Genomic DNA, 20,181 nt, shown 5'->3' with positions numbered 1-20,181 from the left:
GAGGGATACCTTGTCTGCATGAAAGATGATGAAGGGTTCCACAGCCAAAAGTGCTTGCAGCTCAGAGTCTCTTCTGGCTGAAGTAATGACCAGAAGGAAAGCTGTCTTCCAGGAAAGAAATTTTAGCTCTGCGGAAGCAGCTGGTTTGAAAGGGGGCAGGATGAGCTTATCCAAGACAAAGTTAAGGTTCCAAGCTGGCGTTGGTGCCCTTCTGGGGGGCCTCAAGTTGCTAGCTCCTCTGTGGAACTGTTTGATCAAAGGGTGTGAGAAAAGGGGCTATTCAGTGGGAAAATGAGCAGAAATAGCAGAGGCATGAATGTTTATAGAGGAGAAAAAGAGACTACTGTGTAGTAGGTCAGCTAAGTAATCCAGGATGACAGGGATGGAGGGCTGTGCCATATTGGCTCCCTTAGCCTGGATCCAGGTGCAGAACCTTTTCCATTTATCTGCATAACACTTTCTGGTGCTAGGGCATCTGGCCTCACGGATAACATCCAGAACCTGTTTACTTTGAATGGCAGATTGGTTCGGGGTTAGGGAATAAGTCAAGTGCCAAATTGAGTGTCTGCAATTTGGGATGCATGAATTCCCTTTCCCTCTGGGTCAGAAGGCTTGGAATCTGAGGAAGATGCCAAGGAGGCAGTGGGGAATGGGTGCACAGCAAGGGGTACCAGTGTTGCCGGGGCCAGTCTGAAGCTATAAGAATGGTCCTTGGTTTTTCCTCCCTTATTTTGAATAGTACCCTGGGGATGAGAGGTAGGGGAGGAAAGGCACAGACTGATAGATTGACCCAGGGGAAGGACAGGGCATCCACTTTCCAAGCCATGCAGTGATGTTCCCTGGTGCCAAATTTTTTGAGCTGATGGTTCGTGTGAGAAGCAAAGAGGTCGACCTTCGGGGTTCCCCATTTCTGAGTTATTAGGGTGAAGGTACTTCTGTTTAGTTGCCACTCATTTGGGTCCAGAAAGTTTCTACTTAATTGGTCTGCCAGAGAGTTGAGAGAGCCTGGTAGGAATTGTGCTAACAGGTGTAGCTGCATGGAAGAGGCTTTGAGCCAAAGAGTTATGGCCAGCCTGCATAGCGGGTAGGAGTGAGTCCCTCTCTGCTTGTTGATGCACCACATCACAGTGGTGTTGTCTGTTTTGATCAGCAGAACCCCTGGAGAGAGAAGGGGTTTGAAAGCTATCAAGGCGTGTTGCACAGCCATCAGCTCTTTTTGACTGATATGCAGAGGGATTTCCTGAGGGCTCCATTGGCCCTGTATGCACCCACCGTTCAGGTGTGTACCCCCAAGCGTAGTCTGATGGGTCTCTGGTGGGGGTCTGGGCGGCAGAGGGTGTGAAGGGCAGTCCCTTGTTGTGGGAGCATGCTGTTGCCCACCAAAGAAATTCCTTTCTGAGGCAAGGAATTACAGGTAGAATAGTTTCCAGGTCTTGACAGTGTTGACACCAAGGGCTTTTTAGGTACCACTGAAGTTTCCTCATGTGCAGTCTGGCACATGGAATAAGTAGTATGCAAAACGGCATGAACCCCAGAGCTTGCAGGATCTTCCTTGCAGATAGCTGGGGCCTGTTGGCTAGCTGTGAGAAGTAGGTTGTCAGGAAAATTTGTTTCTCAGGTGTAAGGAATGCCATCTGGGATGCTGTGTCCAGACTTGCTCCCAGGAAGATTATCTTTTGGGTGGGCACCTGTTTGGATTTCTTTTCGTCGACTGTGTATCCTAGGGAGGTTAGTAGTTTCTTACAAAGGCCAGGTGCTTGAGCAGCTTTTCCTGGCTGTCCACCTGAATAAGGCAGTCGTCCAAGTATGGGTAAATCTGAATTTTTCATTGTCTACAAAAGGCAATGGCCAGAGCCAGACATTTTGTAAAAACTCTGGGAGTGGTATATAAGCCAAAGGGAAGCACAGAGAACTTAAAGTGTTGAGATCCTGTCCTGAAGGGGAGATGTTTCCTGCATGATTCCCTGATAGGAAAGTAGAGGTGGGCCTCTTTTAGATCTAGGGTGGCTAGCCAAGTGTCCTTGGAGAGCATGGGTAGCAGCTGCTGGAGGGTGAGCATTTTGAATTTTGGGATCACCAGGAAGGTGTTTAGAAGTGATTGATCAAGGATGGGGAGCCAGGTGCCCTCTTTTCTGGGTACCAGAAAAAGTCTAGAGTAGAAGCCTTGGCCTATCTGTTCTGCAGAAACGTGCTCTACTGCTCTCATAGAGAGAAGTGAAAGGATTTGCTTTTGAGCCTCTGCCCACTGATTCTGTGGTAGATTTGGGAACCCTTTTTGGGTTGGAAGGGTAAGGAAGGAAAATTTGTATCCCTGAGACACAATTTTCAGAACCTGCTGGTCTTTGGTTATGGTGGCCTAGGTGCTTGAGTGAAATGAGAGTTTTCCTCCTAGGGATAAGTGGAGGTGGGCGGGGGGGGTGAGTCATTGTGAGTCCTTACCATAAGGGGGTGGCTTAGAATTCCCTGGTTTTGAAGTATAGGTAGTCAGCTGCTTAGATCTCTGCATTCCCTGGGTCTGCCGTCTGGGGAGTCTGTTCACGTGGAGCCTAGGATGGGCTGGTTTACTCGGAGCAGGAAAGAACCAATGCTTGGAGGGGCAATGCTTGCTGAACCTAGGGGGCTGGACTTGTAAGAAATCCTTAACTGTTTGCATAGATTTTCCTTTTTCTTCCATCTTTTTTAAGACCTCTTCTGCCTTAGTGCCAAATAAGTTATCTTTGTGCAAGGGGTCATCCAACAATTTAGATTTGACATGGTCTGGCAGGGGTTGTGCCTTCTAATGACAGATCCAGTGACTGCTGCCCTGCAAGAAGATTCTAGGGCATCAAAACCACAGTGCAAAGTGTGATTAGTTACTTGGCTTGCAGAATGCATTATATCTTGTAAATCTTTAGATTCTGCCCAAGCAGGAAGGGAAGACATTTTTTGTTTAAGGAGTTCCAGGGTATGTTGCAGAAATTTCAGCATATGTGACTGACAATTTAGTCCCTTGATAGCAAGAGTAGCTGAGGTGTATACTTTTTTACCCATTCTGTCCAATGCTGGGGAATCCCTGTCTGAGGGTGTGGGGTTCTTAGCAGAGGTTGCTTTAATCCCTTTTGGCCCTTGAGAAATGACCTCAAGGTCAGCTGTTGGATTTTTAAAAAGATATTTGAGAGAGTCAGGGATTCTATAGTACCTGTCTGGTTTTCTGGGAGCAGGAGGTAGGGCATCAGGAGTCAAGCTGGATTCAAGGAAAACATCATCCACAACATCTAGGACTGGGGTGGATGGCCACAGGTCTGTGTTGTGGGAGATCTAAGAATTCCCCAAGTCTCTTTTTACACCGAGGGTAGTCCTGACTCTCTCACTGGAAATGCTCCCTTAAAGTATGCAGGGTTTCCCCAAAGGAAAAATCCTCTGGGGGAGAGGCTGAAGGAATTAAGTCCTCTACATCAGAATCTTTATAGGTGGAGAGGGGTTGCATGTCTTCATAGTCGAATGCATCTGAGTCTTCTGACTCTTGTTCAAACAAAACTACAGGGGACAGATCTCTTTTCCTTTATGAGAGGGTAGCTTGGATTCCTCTGATCAGCATGATAAGGTCTTCCGCCATTTTAACCATTTGAGACTGAGGCAAGGTAGGAGGTGCCTGAGAGTAGGTCGGTTTCTTGTGTGTGATTCGAACCCTGGGCCTAAGAAACTCAGTTGTTTTTGAAAGAACGGTAGCTGTGAAAGAAGATGTCGGTGTGTGTCGAGATTTGGTAGTGCAAAGGACTTCCTCAGAACCCAGTGCCTGCTCAGTGGCTCTGGACCCATTCAAGGTAGAGACGACCACAGGATCCTTAGTCGAAGAAGAGTTCTGCAGCACACTGGACTCCGAAAGGGTCTTGGTAGCAGCCTGAGAATCAACAGAAGCAGGCAACAGGGGCTGCGAAAGTGCCTCACTGAGTACCGGAAGACTGACAACTAGCTTAACAGAAGCGTCATTGGTAGGTTTGGACCTGTGCGGTCTGTCTCTGTCTTTATCTTTACATTTTTTCAGAAGATCTACTGTCGGATGGCTTACCGAAGCCATATCGGAATTCGAAGACTATAAATGAAAATATCTGGCTACAATAAGGGCTCAACAATGGATAGTTCTGGCGTTGAACAAAGCACAGATGCGGCAACGGGGAACGTAGTGGTCTGGGTCTAAACCAGTGATGCAGTAAGAGTGGAAGTCTCAGTGTGGTATTTGCTTTCCACAGGTGAGACAATTGTTAACTTTTTCTGACATCGGTTAGTGCAAGAAAAAAGGATCCCCAATGGGGTACTTGGCTTTAGAAGACTTCAACTTCAATTCGGAAACGAAAACTCAAGTAGCGGCCGACCAACACCCATGCAAACTGCTTCTGCTTCAGGCACCACGGCAAGAACGACTGATGTAATGGCATTGGCTGCCTTACCTTATACTACTGACTACCAGACTTCAGTCCTCAAGCGACAGCAACCGACGCAGCAATACTAAGCCTCTGGTATTCAAGCCAGCCGAGGGCTTCCCTGCCAGGGATAACCCAAATGTGATGACTACAACAGTGAAACACGGAGAACATCAGTCAAGCAGTGCTAATTTTGAGAGGTCTCTGTACTAGTATCACTTATTGTTCTGCAGTGCCTCTTAAAAATGTTTTTCCTACTGATGTGTTGCATATTCTATGAAAAAAGCATCCAGAAATAGTAACTTGCTGCTGAGATAACATGCTTTTTGGGGAAATACTGCTTTTGTGTGCTTCAGTTCCTTCTCAAGTTACCCCTTCCATTTTCCCTCCCTCAGTAAGCCACAGTTTCTGCCATGCAAAGTTTAGTTAATTAGTCATCTATGTGTAACAACAGACATTAGACAGAACTGTCTATATGGTATGCCAGTAAAGGTGTTCCCTCATCTCTCTTCATAGTCACGTCATCTGAATAGCACTTTCACAGTAAATAATGTTACAAAATGCGTGTACCTATCCTTAACATGCAGGAGTCGAAGCATTCCAGAAACTGTGTTCTGCTCTAGTTATCAGAATTTATACTGGCTACTCACAGTTGTAGATATGACCACAGGTTCTAAGGATATCAATTCAGGGCACCCAAAAGTTGCTGTAGCAAGTCCACTGTACTGACACCCGAAGACTGTCCAACAGGGCAGGTGTCAGCTCAGCTCCACTCCATTGTTCAGCGTTACACCATTCACAATAAATGCAAATACACATAGACAGAATTGCAACAAGATCCACTGAAACCGTTGCTAGATAGGTCATCTGCAAATTGCTTAAAATAACTATGGTATAAAACTCAAAGCTTATGAAAGTCACTTATTTTTTATTTCTCAAGGAACTGTCAACATTTTTGGGTAGGAGTGAATGGAAAGGATGTAGTAGTGTAGACTGGAAAGTAGTATTGACATTAACTCGGACAGAAGAGTTGGCACATTGTTAGGGGCAGTGACAGTATAGTATGCATTATATATTGTGCTTACTCAGAAAATGTGCAAGGAAATTTCACTGAATGTGCACACTAAAGCAACAGTAATGATAAGTAGAAGGTAACTTCAGTGGCCTGTCTGAAAAAGACTATTATTTGGTGAATGATAAGAGCATTTGCTTACAGACATATCAACAAATGTGAGTAGCCAATATGAATTCTGCTAAACAAAGCAGACCACAGTTTCTGGAATATTTAGACTCCTGCATGTTAAGGATTGATACAAGCATTTTTGTAACATTATTCACTGTGAAAGTGCTATTCAGATGACATGAATTTGAAGAGAGATGAGGGAACACTTTTAATGGCACACCACACAGACAGTTCTGTTTGATGTCTATTATGCTTATGTAACTTATTAACTAAACCTTGCGGGGCAGGAAATATGATACTGTGGCTTACTGAGGAAGGGAAAATGAGAGGAGTAACTTGAGGAGGAACTGGAACACATAAAAGCAGTATCTCCCAAAAAAGTCTGTTATCTCAGCAACAAGTCGATATTTATGGATGTTTTTTTTACAGAATGCATAACACATCAGTCCGAAAAACATTTGTAAGAGGGACTGCAGAACAGTAAATGATACTAGTACAGAGGCCTCTCAAAATTACCACTGCATGCCTGCTCTTCCATTCTAAGTGAATGGAACTGAGATGTGACAGTCCAGCCTTGTGCATTATAATCTCAACAACTGTTGCACTATGGGAAAGATTTAACTCTAGAAGAAAGCAAGCTTTAATCAAGATGTCTGCTCCCAGAAGGACATTGAGGGTTACAAACACAAGAAAATTAATAGTGACTACTACTTTCTGATGAATACAGGATAGCAATGTGTGGAAATTCAAGTAAAGACAAACAATTTTTTTCCCCCCTGTACTGGTCCCTTAAACAGAAATAGCCAAGTCACACCACTGAGAACTGGCCCTGTGCAGAAGCTGTTCCTGTAAGCAGCACGCTAGTGGCATTTTTATTATGGAAAACAAACAAATTTAACAAGAACCACCTAGATGAATATTAATTTAAACAGATAATTTCCTGCTCTGTACTAGAAAGTGGTTGTGACCCCCCTCCAAAAAAGAAACAATTCTTATACTGTATTTAGCTAATTCTTTCCATTCACATGACCATCACATTTTACAGTCTGAACCAGTTACTTCCTACCCTAGCACCTTGGTCTCAGCATTCAGTAACTGACACAAAACCTGTTTTATATTGTGCTTGCTCTATGCTAATGGCTGAGCAGCAGCAGATATAAACACACTGCTTTCTGCAGTAAAGGGCCTCTGAGGTTGTGCAAATTCTGCTACACTCCTTTACCCTTCTCCCAATCCCCACTCACCACACCTTCCTCAAACGTTATACTACCCATATCCTCCTATTATGCCCGACACCGAACCCTATACCTTCCAAACGACTTTATTACTACCACTGAGTCATTCTTCTTTCTATTCACCTGTTTTCAACCTCTCCAAATTTAGCATCATTCCCAACACATTTTCTCTCTCCCATACTTGTCTGCACTATATTCTATTCAGCCGCCCTCCCTGAAAGTACTTATAAACAAATCATTAAGCAAAACTCCCTCCTCCATTCATTCCACTGATCTCCCCTCATATAATACAACTAGACTAACATTTAATAACTCTCATCTCTTCCTCTATAACATTCAGCTCTCACCAAATGTCATCATACTGCTTAAACCCCCTCTACCCTTAATCTTTCTACAGCCATTCAAAATAAATTACTCTATATGATAAACCAATCTCTAAACTTCTCTTTATTACCCTTCCTTATTTTAATCCCCTCATTCCAATAATAATTTCCCCCCAATACATAGCTAAACATCGCCCAATACCTCCACACCCATACTACTTTTCCTCATCGCTATCACTCCACTCACATCTTTGTGATTTAGTTCCTCCTTTTCTTCATATTACCTCACATAATGATGGTCCTTTCCTGCTTAATCATTTAAAACACCTATCATTTAAAACTTCCAAGAAACCAGCCTCCCCTGCACCTCTAACAAGCTCAAAACAACACCCACTCTAACTTCACATCATCTACAGACACATTCCTCTCAACTTCCATTCACCTATTCAAGAAGAGCCATCCAGTGCCAAATCCCATACTCCTAAAAGTAGGACTTGGAATCAAATACAAATGTAAAGGCCCTCCTCAATCCTACACTCAGTTCTGACTATCAAACTATTTGGAAATATCCACCCAAAGCGTCGCCCTCCTCACAGTACACCAACTTCCACATTTTTTACTTCATACACTTGCTCCTTTCAACCCACTAAACTATACAGCCTACATTGTTTTAATAGAAACTTATAAGCATTAGAAATAAAGTTGAGACTTCTATGCCAGGGTAGCACACCACTTACCAGATGTCATTGTAGCTACTGAAACTTGGCTAAAGCAACACAGAGAAGACAAAGAAATTCTAAGTCCAGAATATAATATTCTAAGACTAGATAGAACCAAAAAAGGGCAGGTGGTATTGCTATACTTTACAAATCCCTTAACATAACTCTTCATCTCTTAAACAGCACCCCCCCCAGAAATAAATAATGACAAAATACTCAAGTCCCTTCTTTTTAAAACTAAACTGTGCAGATCAGGAGTTTACATTCCTCCAGGCAATAGAAATAAAACAAAATAATTTTTCTCCTGACTTTCTTAAATATTCCTCAGGAAATCATCATAATATGTGATCTAAATACTGACTGGCAGGCAATAATCAATGACAGCTCTAATGATGCTACAAACTTAAATGAGCTAACCCAGCTTATTACATCCCCAACTAGGTACAATAAACATTCTGACAAGAAATCTACAATAGATTGAATACTCATCAACTCCTCCAGACAAAAGTATGTCCTCTGGTGTTCTCTGAGACACAGGAGGCAACCACCTCCCTACCTTGGCTATAAAGGACCACCACAATAGTCATTAACTCCACTGTTACAAGCACTCCTTCCAAACAAGATGCATTCATCTCAAACTTAAAATTAATAAACTGGAACCAACTACTAACCCTTCAACTAGACAATGCCATCCCCCTATTCAACACCACTTTCCTCAATATTCTAAATGCAACATGCCCCTAAAAGGACGAAAGGAAGCATAGCAAATCTAGAACCCTGGTTCTCTAGAAAGTCCAAAGCTATGAACCAGCAAGGCTAAGCATGGGAATCTTGGAGAAAAAATTGTCTTACCTATAAACGTATTTGACAGGAAATCATGCAATACCAATCTCCAAACTTTAAATCAAAAGAATCAACAAATTTTCTGTTTTTCAAGTCAACTAATTACTAAATAAACCCTGGCCCAGTCACCAAACCAGGACATCTGTTGCCCTTCAGTCAAACAACGTGGCCTCCCAATTGAGTACATACTTTATCGACTATTTAATTTCTTTTCCAAATCTCTTAACCTCCACTATCCCCACAACCTTCTTCTAAAGCAGCAGTCCATCACAAAACTTTTACCCTGGTACCCATCTCCACCTCCACTATATAAAAAAAATACTTAACCAAAACCTACCACTGCTGCTCCAGACAACCTACCAGAAGAATATTTTAAAATGTTAACAGGTGATTTGGTCTACCTAGTTTGCCTAATTTCTATATTAATTAACTGATCTACTAAAGAAAGCTGAGCACCCAAATTATGGGAGGCAAAAAACTTACATCTTCCCATTACATAAGGGAGGCACTTTCACAGATTTTATCAAACACTGATCAAACGCCAGCATCTTTCCCCACACTCAGAAGTCCCTGAAAAATATATCCCTACACAACCTCTCTATTTCATTTCAGATAATACTCTATCTCCAATCAGAGCATGGCTTCAACCTTAACTAGAGCACTACAATGTCCTTCCCTAACTTCACGACCACTACAAATCACAACAAAAATGAGGGAAACCTAGTTTCCATAGGATTCCTTCACCTACTAATAACTTTTCTGATGCTGTTTCACACAACTGTTACAAAATGTGTCCTCCCTGAGCTTAAACGCATACTCACTTGGTTTGACAGATACCAGTCTTGCAGGCTAAAGGTGGATGAAAGGCAAGCTAACATCTCACATTTTCCTTCCTACAGTACTAGGAGTCCCCCATTTTTGTATTCTAGGCCCTTTTTATTTGACACATTTGTGAACAACTTCCATTCCAGAGCAAACATGCAAAATCATCCAATATGCAGATGACTCCACTCTGATTAGTGCTGTAAAAATATAGATATACTGCAACAGCTAGCCCATGACTCCTTAACCTCTACTGAAACATGGCTAGCTGATTTCCCAACTTCTTCTAACCCACCAAAATTCCAAGCTCATCCTGTTCTCCTCAAAGCAACTCCTTATGCAGAAATCTCCCTTCACTCTAACATCTATAAACAATGAATTAGTAACCCACACTAAGCTACTAGATGTAATACCTGATGACAATGTGAAATCTGACTACCACATAAACATAAAATTAAAAAAAAAATCATCAAAAATTGGAACCATATACAGGATAAAACCTTACCTAAAAGGAAATGCACTGCTTTGACTTTCTTCTTTTCAACTTTCCTCTATGCAGTCTCCATTCTCATTAATCTTCAAGCAACTAAGACCAATATCCCTGAGCTATGCTACAACAAAACAGTCAACTTTGCTGCTGAGGTGACATACACATCTCTCCATTACATAGCATTAAAACAGTTACATTGTCTAGAATTGCCTCACTCCCTGACACTGTCTCCAGTACTACCACACATACTAAACCTTATTCATACACTTGAAAAATAGCCTATCCTTACTCAAATCTTTCTGGGATTTCTGGACAAAGAATTGCTGAGGTGACTAAAATGACAAAACATGCCTCTATGCTGAATAGATAAAAAAAAACAAATCACAATAACCCTAATAACTGAACCAACCAACTCTGTTGGTGTCTCTCTATTCCTCCGACTAAAATCTGGAACTCCATTCACCCTTGGCTGTAAACATTACCAAATGAACACATGGCTTGTGTTCCTGTTCATCTTGTGGCTACTCAAAATTTTCTATCTATCCACACAGTGCATGCTAAGCTATGCTACAACTAATTTTATCTAAGAACATCATACTGACATAGTATATCTAGAACCTGTCTCCCTATCATGTTTTCTTCCTAAGCCACATAATGTCCTCTCCCCTTTCCTTACCCACTTCATACTCTTCTCCTCACACTCCAGTTTGCTTTTATTACAGCCCCTTATTCCTGTTCATCATCATCTGCCTCACTACCTGACTTTTCCCTTCCCTCTTCTTTTATCCCCTCTCATGTCATATTCCTTTCTCTATCTCACTTTACCCAGAAAAATACCATAACTTACACTAGCCCTTTTACAGTCACTCTTCACAACAAAAATCCTACATCTTATTGCTCAACTTTTCTCACTCTTCCTCCCTGTCATTCAGCTTATCTACTGATAGTGAATTGCACGGTCTGCCACACCAGTGCACGATCCAACCACTTTCTGTACTGGCACCTATAACTACTTCCCTGGTGTTGCATCTCAGACTTGTCTTTTCCCTTTGCTTCTCCTGCACATTGTTGTACAACTATCACTTCCACAAATACATTACTTAATACTTTTTTCCTCTCAAACATCACTTGTTAAAACACTGTTCTCATACATAACTTTCTTTCTTCTTTGCTTCTACTTTCTTTGTTTTGAAACACTGCTGTACTTGTGTATTACGTTTTATTCATGACCTACAAAAATGCTTTATCAAGTCATACATACTGTTTTCTTTTCTAAAACTCCATTTACGTTTTACTGTGTATTCTACTGCATGCATTCTGTTAAAGTGATTAAAATCATTGCAATTTTGCATATCTGCTGTTTGTATCTTTTGTACAAGTATTACACTTGGAGCTTTTCTCCTCTAGCCAGAGTTTCACAGGGCATGCACAATTCCACATATTCATATGCATTACCACATCTGCAGCACTTGACAGAAAAATGTCAGGAAACTTCTTTTTGGCCAAAAGCGAATGCCTTTTAGGGAGCCTGGAGGACAAACTATAACTCAAAGGAAATAAAATATCGCTTTAAACAGAAGTTATATGTTTCACCTTGATCAACCCCCCCTCAAAAAAAAAGAGTAACTTTTCTATACCTGTGATAAATTTCCAACAACTCTTGCCTTTACTAATGAATCATGCTAGCGGAGGTGCATGTGAGCATTTCTAAATTACTTAAAGTCTACATCACCTGGCCCATTTATTTGCCTCAGAGCTTAAGACCTGGACCTCACTGTTTATCACACTGGGCTACATCATAATTAGAAAAACTGATACAAAGCTAAAATGCAATATTTCTCAAATATCACACCTTGCTATAACTACTTAACAAATCAATCTCACTGTTTAAATCATCAACAAAAAAATCAACAAAAAATTTAATAAGGCAACAGCCTACTAAAATTCAGTTACTGGCTACTAAACATGCATCCTAAATCACAGCATGCCATCATACTTAAAACATAAAAAGTACATAACTTTACCTGAACTGTATGACATATACACAATATGTAGGGAGCCTTTTCGGACGAGACCAGGACAAAGTGACACTACTAGGAAAGCTAGGCTGCCAGTTAATATTTCGTACTTTATACACTGTAGTGTCATCTGTAGTAAAAATAATCAAAGAAAAACACTAAACATATGTGACTGCAAAAGAATCAGGTGTTCATTAGCATTTGAACAAATGTCTACATAGAGAAAAATACATTATTTTAGTAAAAGACTGCATAACTAATAATCAAAAAGTCATATCAAGACATAGAACACAGCAATAATTACATACAAGCTAGTAATCCTTTACAACAAAAAAGCGGTGAAACATCTATAGTCATTAAAACAATAAAATATATGTGATTCAAGCTAGGATCTGTCACCTAATCACTTCAGAAGATCATCTCTTTCAGCTTTAATGGAACCCCCTATCCTCTACATAATTTCAATTTCTTCATATCTGTAATTTTTGAAGACAGTAAGATAATCGTTCTTATCAATTTTCTGGAGATATACAACTTACCATACAAAATGCATAATTTTGGTTAAATTTCATTCAAACGATAATTCAGTGAGAGTTATTTGAGTTTTAAATTCCTACTGATCATCAGATTTATTTCTAGAGGATGTGGAATCAAGAACCATCCCGAGAGGCTCGTCTGTCAGTGCCCAAGTGCCAACCATCCAAGACATTTGTCAGGGTACTGGGGATAGGGTGTTTTTCCAAGAAAAGAAATCCTCCGTATCATAAGCACCTCCAAATACTGCCACGTTTGGTGGAACTGTGGTGTCCAGATTCATCAGAAGATCAAGACCTCATGCCTTTAGACTGTCTGGTACCTACTGTATGGTACGCATGATTATTAAATGTACATCTGTCAGTGAAAAACTCATTTAACAGTCTGAGAAGCTGAAAAGTCTTATTTATCTGGGACAGTGACAAGAATTCTAATTAAAAGAGGATTAAACTTGAGTGATATAGGTAGTGTATGATTAATCATGCAAAAGAAAATGAAATGATGAAAATGGGCAGAAGGTGGTAGGCAAAGCAGCATACTAAAGCCTCCAACCATTTAATCAATGTTTCTAATCTTGAGTTCTGTAGCTCATCATCTTCTCATTTAAGAAAGGAAAGGAATCAGATCAAAGATACCTCCAAACAGATTTTTGCTTCAATCAAAATTTCACCATTAAAGGAAAGCAGCCAACAAAATCCAAGCCACCTGGTACTGAGAATATGATGTGCCATTTATTTGTTAATATCTCCAGCAATAATGAGTCCCTTATACTCTAAGCCAAGCAGATCCAAGCTATTTTAGTAGCTTAGGGCATACCCATAAACCTTGCGGTTTAAGAACATTTTTTCAGTTAACACTCTCAGCAGACAGTAAACTTCAAATACATGGCACCTCTCTTAACCCTGTCAGATTGAGGTTTATAGCCATAAACCAAGCACCACAGCAGGCAGGGCACACATCTGTTCAGCGTAAAGAATATTCAGAACTACATTAACCAGTTAAAAGGCCACCAAAGCTTCAGAAAGATTTTGGTCTCAATCCACAGTCTTTTCAAAATATTAAAGTTGATTTATCACAGGAGGAAAGCCCTGTAATAGATATATCATAATTATTACACAGTTATTTGAAAATAATTTAGTAGCAGGAATCTCTGAGTCTTAAATCCCTCCTAATCATCAGATTACCTATAGTGGTAGTGCTAGGGTGAGTTCACAATATGAAATTAAAGACCACCCCATGACAGACAAAAATTACCTCTGCAGGGAAGAAGGAATACTAAAATTACTAAAAATTTATAAAGTGGTTTTCACTGTTACTGGGTCGGAAGGCTCAGGTGACTCCCCATGAAACGACCCCCCCCCCAGCGTCGGCTAGTGATGGCAGAATAGACGAATGTGCTCTCGCATGTGGATCGTGCAACATCCTTAGAGGTACCCATGACCTCCAAAGTGGCGGATCCGGAACCCGTTCCTGAAACCAGGCCTATGTTGGCTACAGGTTGGGAGTCGGCCGTAAGAGGCTCAGCAGTAGTTGAAGGATGTAAGGTTCTGGCCTTCTTTTTTGGAGGTTCTACAGTGATATCAGAAAAGCTCTCCATCCTAAGCATGAGGAGTTTCAGATGTTGGTTCTTGAGGTATAAGTTTAAAGCATGCAACCGAATGCGCAAAGTTTTCGGAACCAATGCCTGACAAATAGGGCAGGCCTTATGGTCCTGAGATTTACCCAAACAAAAAAGGCACTTATCGTGGGCGTCCTTATGCGGGATCTGACATCCACACTGACAACCTTTCTGGATGACATTAACAAGCAATAATCAAAGTCAGAAGAACTGAAAAAGGTTCCCCAATAAGGTACTTATCTGTAATAACGAATACAACTTCAGTGGTAACAGGAACACCTGGCGTACGACTGGCGGCTGAAATGTATTGAGGGCTGGTGCAAGCTGATGTCACCTTTATGGCCCATGAAATCTTGTCCACATCTGACACACCGCAGAGGGGCTTAAAGCTTTTCAATACTGGCCATATATACACGAGACTGAAGGGGTAAACCCATATGTAGAATTCTACAACATGGGAATAGAAGGACATCTGTCCTTGATGAAACTAACCTAGAAGGCATAGTAAAGGGATATCAAAAATGCTGTAGTTTACTGACCAGTGTCTTCAAGCATCTTACCTTCATATCTTCAAAAGATATTCAGCATCTCCAAGGAGGAGTTTAAGATACAGCTCAAGATACCACCCAGTGGTACATAACTCCACAGAAATGTGAACCATTGGCAACTGGTGGCCCACTCCCAAATGTGTATCAATTTCCTGGAGAAGCATTAATCAGTCATTCCCTTGCTCAGGTGACATCACAGACTGGTTTTCTGACCTCACCAAAAGAAGTCTGTGTTCTTTTTCTGAGTCTCTTCAGTCTGCAGGGTTAGTAGAAATGTCATCTTTATAACACTGTTTAGCAAAATCTTCTCCGTCGTACTCCAAAGACTTTGCACCTTGGCAGACCTCAGATGGATTTCTCATCCTTCAAGCAACACATTCAACTTTAGAGAATGAGTCAGATGAAAAGGATGGAAAATGAACTTCATCTGCAACCTGAGTTGATAACATACCTGTGACTCTGAAATGGGTTCATAGTTTTACCTCAATCGTAAAGTCTAACACAGGGCTTGCACAATAAAATGGGCCAAATGAACTATTAACATTGCTAGTGTTATGAGACCCAACTGGTGCAAAAGAAAGTATGTCTGAACACTTCTCTCAGATGTGACTCAGAGTACTTAAGCAAGCTGAACTAATGCATTCACTCCTAGCATAAATAATGTATGGCTGTGGAACATATGCAGAACCAACCCCATGGAGGAGATAACTTCACTCACTTGATGGTGAGTGCCAATAGCTGTACTACTTTAACAGGCCGAGATGTAGCCAAAACCAGAGAGTCACTAGTTCTATGCATAGAATACTAGCAGGCTACCTGCTTTAGGTCCTCTACAGCCACAGCTAACTCCTTTATGAACACCAATGAAAAGGGAGAAAAGATAAATTATTTACTACTTGTTAAAATTAACAGGTGCTCGTACACCATAGGCACTTTTATCAGGTGAAAACTCAGCCTTAAGGCTGAAATATGATTCTATATTATTAAATAACATTATAACTGGGTGTTTTCTTTGCAACTATTTAACAAAAAGCTTTATTATACAATAAAAGAAATGTCCAGATTTAATTATCTAAAAATAGCACACAAACCACATTATTCAAAAATACAATGCTGGCAGTAAAATGATGAGAAAGCCGTATAATGTTAAGTGCTTTTCATTTACTACAATAGTAAACTTCATCAGACAAAAGTTTGTATTTTTCAAATTTAATTATCTGCCAGTTACATTTATGCAAATTCTTGAAACTCTTAAATTCATAAACAAAGCTACTGTATTTAACATATTTCACAACTTAAATACAAAATGAGAGGTACTTATACTGTTAATACAGTCTCTCTGTGGATAACTTACTCGCATCTACCGTGTTCCAGAATGCTATTTTTAACCTTACAAAATGTCTTGTTTACATAATGAACAATCATGTTTAACACAACAGCTACAAAATTAATGCCTATAATGCTACAATTTAAACATTCAGGCTTGTATGCTGCTGGATTAACAGGCTCCATAATGAAGTTGAGAGTTATATACTGTAGTAACAATGACAGTGAAAATTACCCTTCACTTTTGTACTACAGTACATCCTCAACTTCTGCTTCAAATTTTAGTAATTTTACTTGTTTTTCTATACACACTTTGGTTAATCAGCAGTAATTATCTTAATATCAGAGGATATTTACATTTTTCAGTTGTCAGATACTATTCACACGCAATCTGTATCAGGTGTATATGTTAAAAAATAAAACGAGTATGTACTTACCATAACGTTCCATGTTTACAGTCTATCTCGCCTACATTCTTGTTGGATGGGTTTGGAGCTGAACCTCGGCTCCAACTCGGCCGATACTAAAGCTCGAGGGCTTTTACTGGCTCAAGGCTATCCTTTATCCCATGGAGCACCATGGCAATTCCCCAGATCTTGTTTGCAAGAAAGTAACTAAATACATAATAGTGATTATTCTATCAATAACTATGTACATATAAACAAAAAAGGCTTTTGTTTTAATATCCATGGCATATGGACAGACAACTATAACAAGGTCAGGCAGCATAATGGATAGTCCACCAGTTCCCCCAGGATAAAGGAAGGGGGAAGGAGGGTGGGACGCAAGAATGTAGGCGAGATGGACTACAAACATGGAACGTTACAGTAAGTATATAACTTCTCAATGTTATGAAAGTCCTATCTCGCTGTAATTCTTACTGGATGGGACAGTATCCCCAGCACCATTTTCCTGGGTGGCTCAAGCAAAGAGTCTTTAGTACAGTGGACCCAAAGGATGACCTTCCCAGGGAGGCCAAATCTAATTTATAATGAGTGACAAAAGTAGGAGGTCTTGCCCATGTAGCTGCTGCACAAAATGTATCAATTGGAAGTTTGGATTTGAAGGCATATGAAGCTGATACTGGTCTAGTTGAATGGCCTCTTACCTTAGCAGGTAATTATTTTCCAACACTTTTGTAAGCAAATGAAATGCAGCCTGAAAGCCATTTAGACAGAGTTACTTTGGAAACAGGCAAGCCTTTGTTTTTCTCTGAGAAGGAAAGAAACAATTGATCCGATTTCCTGAAATATTTAGTCCTGCGCAGGTAAAATTGGAGAATTCTATGGACATCTAATTGATGCAGTCTGTATTCTGATTTATTACCATAATTGGGGAAGAATACTGGTAATTCAATAGCTGTGTTTAGATTATGTTCAGAGAATACCTTAGGGAGGAAAGAATGATTAGTTCTTAGGGAAACTCTGTCCTGAAAAATAATATATGGAGGTCGAATGGCCAGAGCTTGCAATTCTGAAACTCTCCTAGCAGATGTTATAGCTACTAAGAACAATGTCTTCCAAGACAACAATTTCAAGTCAGATAAAGAAGGCGGATGATAGGTGAAGAAATCAATTAAATCAGAACTAAGTTTAAGTCCCAGGGCTCTGGAGTTTGCCTAATTGGAGGTCGGAGAAGGACTCCTCCTTTCAAAAAGGTTTTACATAAAGAGTGGGACACAATATGATTTTCCATGTTCCCAAAATGATAATTTGAGATGGCAGCCAATTGAATTTAATGGTAGAAGCTGCAGATCCCTCTTGAAAAATAGATGCAAGGAAAACCTTTTCCATTTGCTGGAATATAATTTTCTGGTGGAAGGTTTGTGGGAAGAAATGAGGATGTGTTTTACAGTAGGAGAAAGGGAGATGCACCCGGCTATTTTTGGAACTGGAGCAGCAATGCTGTCAATTTCAGGGTTTGGATGGTAGGATGGAACTGTCCCGATTGGTGAATAAGGAGGTCTGGAGATGGTTCCAGAATCCATGGTTCCTCCAAAAGATAAGGCCACAGGAAGGGGAATCAGACTTGGCGAGGCCAGTTAGGAGCAATGAGGATCAAGGTATTCTTCAACAGTTTTGCCTTCTGAATAATGTTGGGTATGAGGGGAAAGGGTGGAAAAGCGTAAAGAAGTCCCGGAGGCCAATTGTGGACCAGAGCGTCTCTGGGTGACATCCCCGGATGGGGAATGAGGGCAAAGTAGTTGCTGCATTTGGCATTCATGTATGTGGTGAATAGATCGCAGCAAGGGTGGCACTATTTGTGGAAAATCTCTTCTGCAACTTCTGTTGTCAGTGACCACTCATGAGGCATCAGAATTGCTTGACTCAGTCTGTCTGCTATCACACTGGACTTCCCTGGAATGTGCTTTGCTACCAGAAAACATTGAGAGTCCATCGCCCACATTTCCATACTCTTTGTGTCTCTTGACAAAGTGGGTAAGACTTGGTTCCCCCTTGCTTGTTTATGTACCACATTAGTGACATGTTGTCTGAATGAAATGCGATTGCCCCGGTGGGAAGAGAACTGTGAAGTGCTTGCAATGCATATAGCACTGCTCTCATCTTCTGAACATTTATATGCAAGTGGTTCTTGTGATCTTGCTAGATACCTTGAAATGTCATTCCCAGATAATGCCCCCCCACCACCCTATCTGGGAAGCGTCCATGGTCAAGACTGCATTTTGTTGATAGGGGAACAAAGGGGCAACCTAGATAAAGCTGATCTGTATGTAACCACCATGTTAGATCCTTCTTACAGGACTTTGTAATGAGTATTTGGTGGGACAAGGGTAGATCCTGCATTGACCACTGGGCAAACAGTAGCCACTGTAGCACTCTCATGTGTAGATAGGCTAGGGGAACTAAAAGAATGGTGGATGCCATAGTACCTAGAACCTGAAGAACTATCCTGGCCTGTACTTTGTCTTTGGTCAGCAAGAGTCTGACTTGGTTGTGCAACGATTCTATCCTTTCTAGTGTCAGTTTTGCTGTCATGTTGGTTGAGTTTAGGTATGAGCCTAAGAAGACAATACGCTGTGATGGAGATAAGGCAGATTTTTTTTTTTTATATTTAATGTAATTCCTAATCTGATGCCCAATGATAGAGTCTCATCCCTGGCTCAGATTAGGTGGTGCTTGGTGGTAGCAGTGTGGAGCCAGTCGTCTAAGTACGGAAACACCCGGACTCCCTGACGTGTCAGGTGAGCTGTGACCATTGCCATAAATTTGAACACTGTGACGACAGTGCCTTGACCCAGCAATCAAGGAGCCTCAATCCTCAACACTAACAGCAGGGAGATTGTCTCCTAGAAGAGGAAATGATAACTAATACACACAGTAAAGTATAATTTCCCTTAAGTGCACACAGAGAATACACTCAGTCTGGGGCTGGTTGCTCCCTTGCTCTCCAGGTCCCCAATAAGACTCCCCACTGGCACAGCTATAGGGTCGAGATCTCAGCCTAGCTGGCAAGCTAACCTCCAGTACCCTCTCTGTCCCACCAGTGCTTCGTGTCCCTGCCCAAGTAGCTGACACACACCCACACTTTGAGATAAGTATTTATACAACTTCACAGACACTCCTGGGAAAGGCTGACACAGATTCTCCAGCTGTGCCCCTTTACCCAGACTATACGGTAGTAATTACTGCCACCACCAGCTAATATTATCAGCTACCCAAAGGCCCTTGAAAGGGTGTCCAATTATTACTGTGCAATATTATTAGTAAATTCTATAAATATGCAAAGTACTCTAGAACCTACTTCTCTACACAAACCAGCCACAGGTAAAGGTTTTTAAAATATTTAATAATAAATAATTAAAACACAAGACAATACCACTACACCACAGAGATATCTAAGAGTTCAGAGATCACCCAGAAACTTAAAATAATACAGTAGGACAGGTCTGATGTCAAAGAAAAATACTTAATCTAACTTTCTAATCTTTAGCTATTCTTAAGAGAAAACACAGTGCTATAAAATCCTACTTGCAAACATAAAGAGCAAGCAGTGCTGGGGTTGATGGTCCAAGACAAATGCTTTTAGTCTCTCTGAACAATAGTTTTTAGAACACTAACAAACAGCTCTGCTAAGGCCCACCCCAAATTACATAATTTTGAC

At 40.9% G+C, this 20,181-nt stretch overlaps 1 protein-coding gene across 1 annotated transcript in view; it reads right to left on the bottom strand.

Annotated features, from left to right (window-relative positions):
- Positions 1-20,181, bottom strand: part of SORL1 (sortilin related receptor 1) — a 5,131,225-nt gene that overhangs the window by 1,377,925 nt on the left and 3,733,119 nt on the right. The window contains exon 34 of the mRNA XM_044081038.1: positions 12,040-12,163. Coding sequence (XP_043936973.1) covers positions 12,040-12,163 — 124 coding nt within the window. The remainder of the gene's footprint in view (positions 1-12,039; positions 12,164-20,181) is intronic.

This window comes from Protopterus annectens, chromosome 8.part0 (genome assembly GCF_019279795.1).
Source record: "Protopterus annectens isolate FY-2018-M chromosome 8.part0, PAN1.0, whole genome shotgun sequence".
In the NCBI taxonomy this organism is placed as follows: domain Eukaryota; kingdom Metazoa; phylum Chordata; order Ceratodontiformes; family Protopteridae; genus Protopterus; species Protopterus annectens.
The sequence above is the reverse complement of the archived record's forward strand: the minus strand, read 5'-3'. Positions and strand labels throughout refer to the sequence as shown.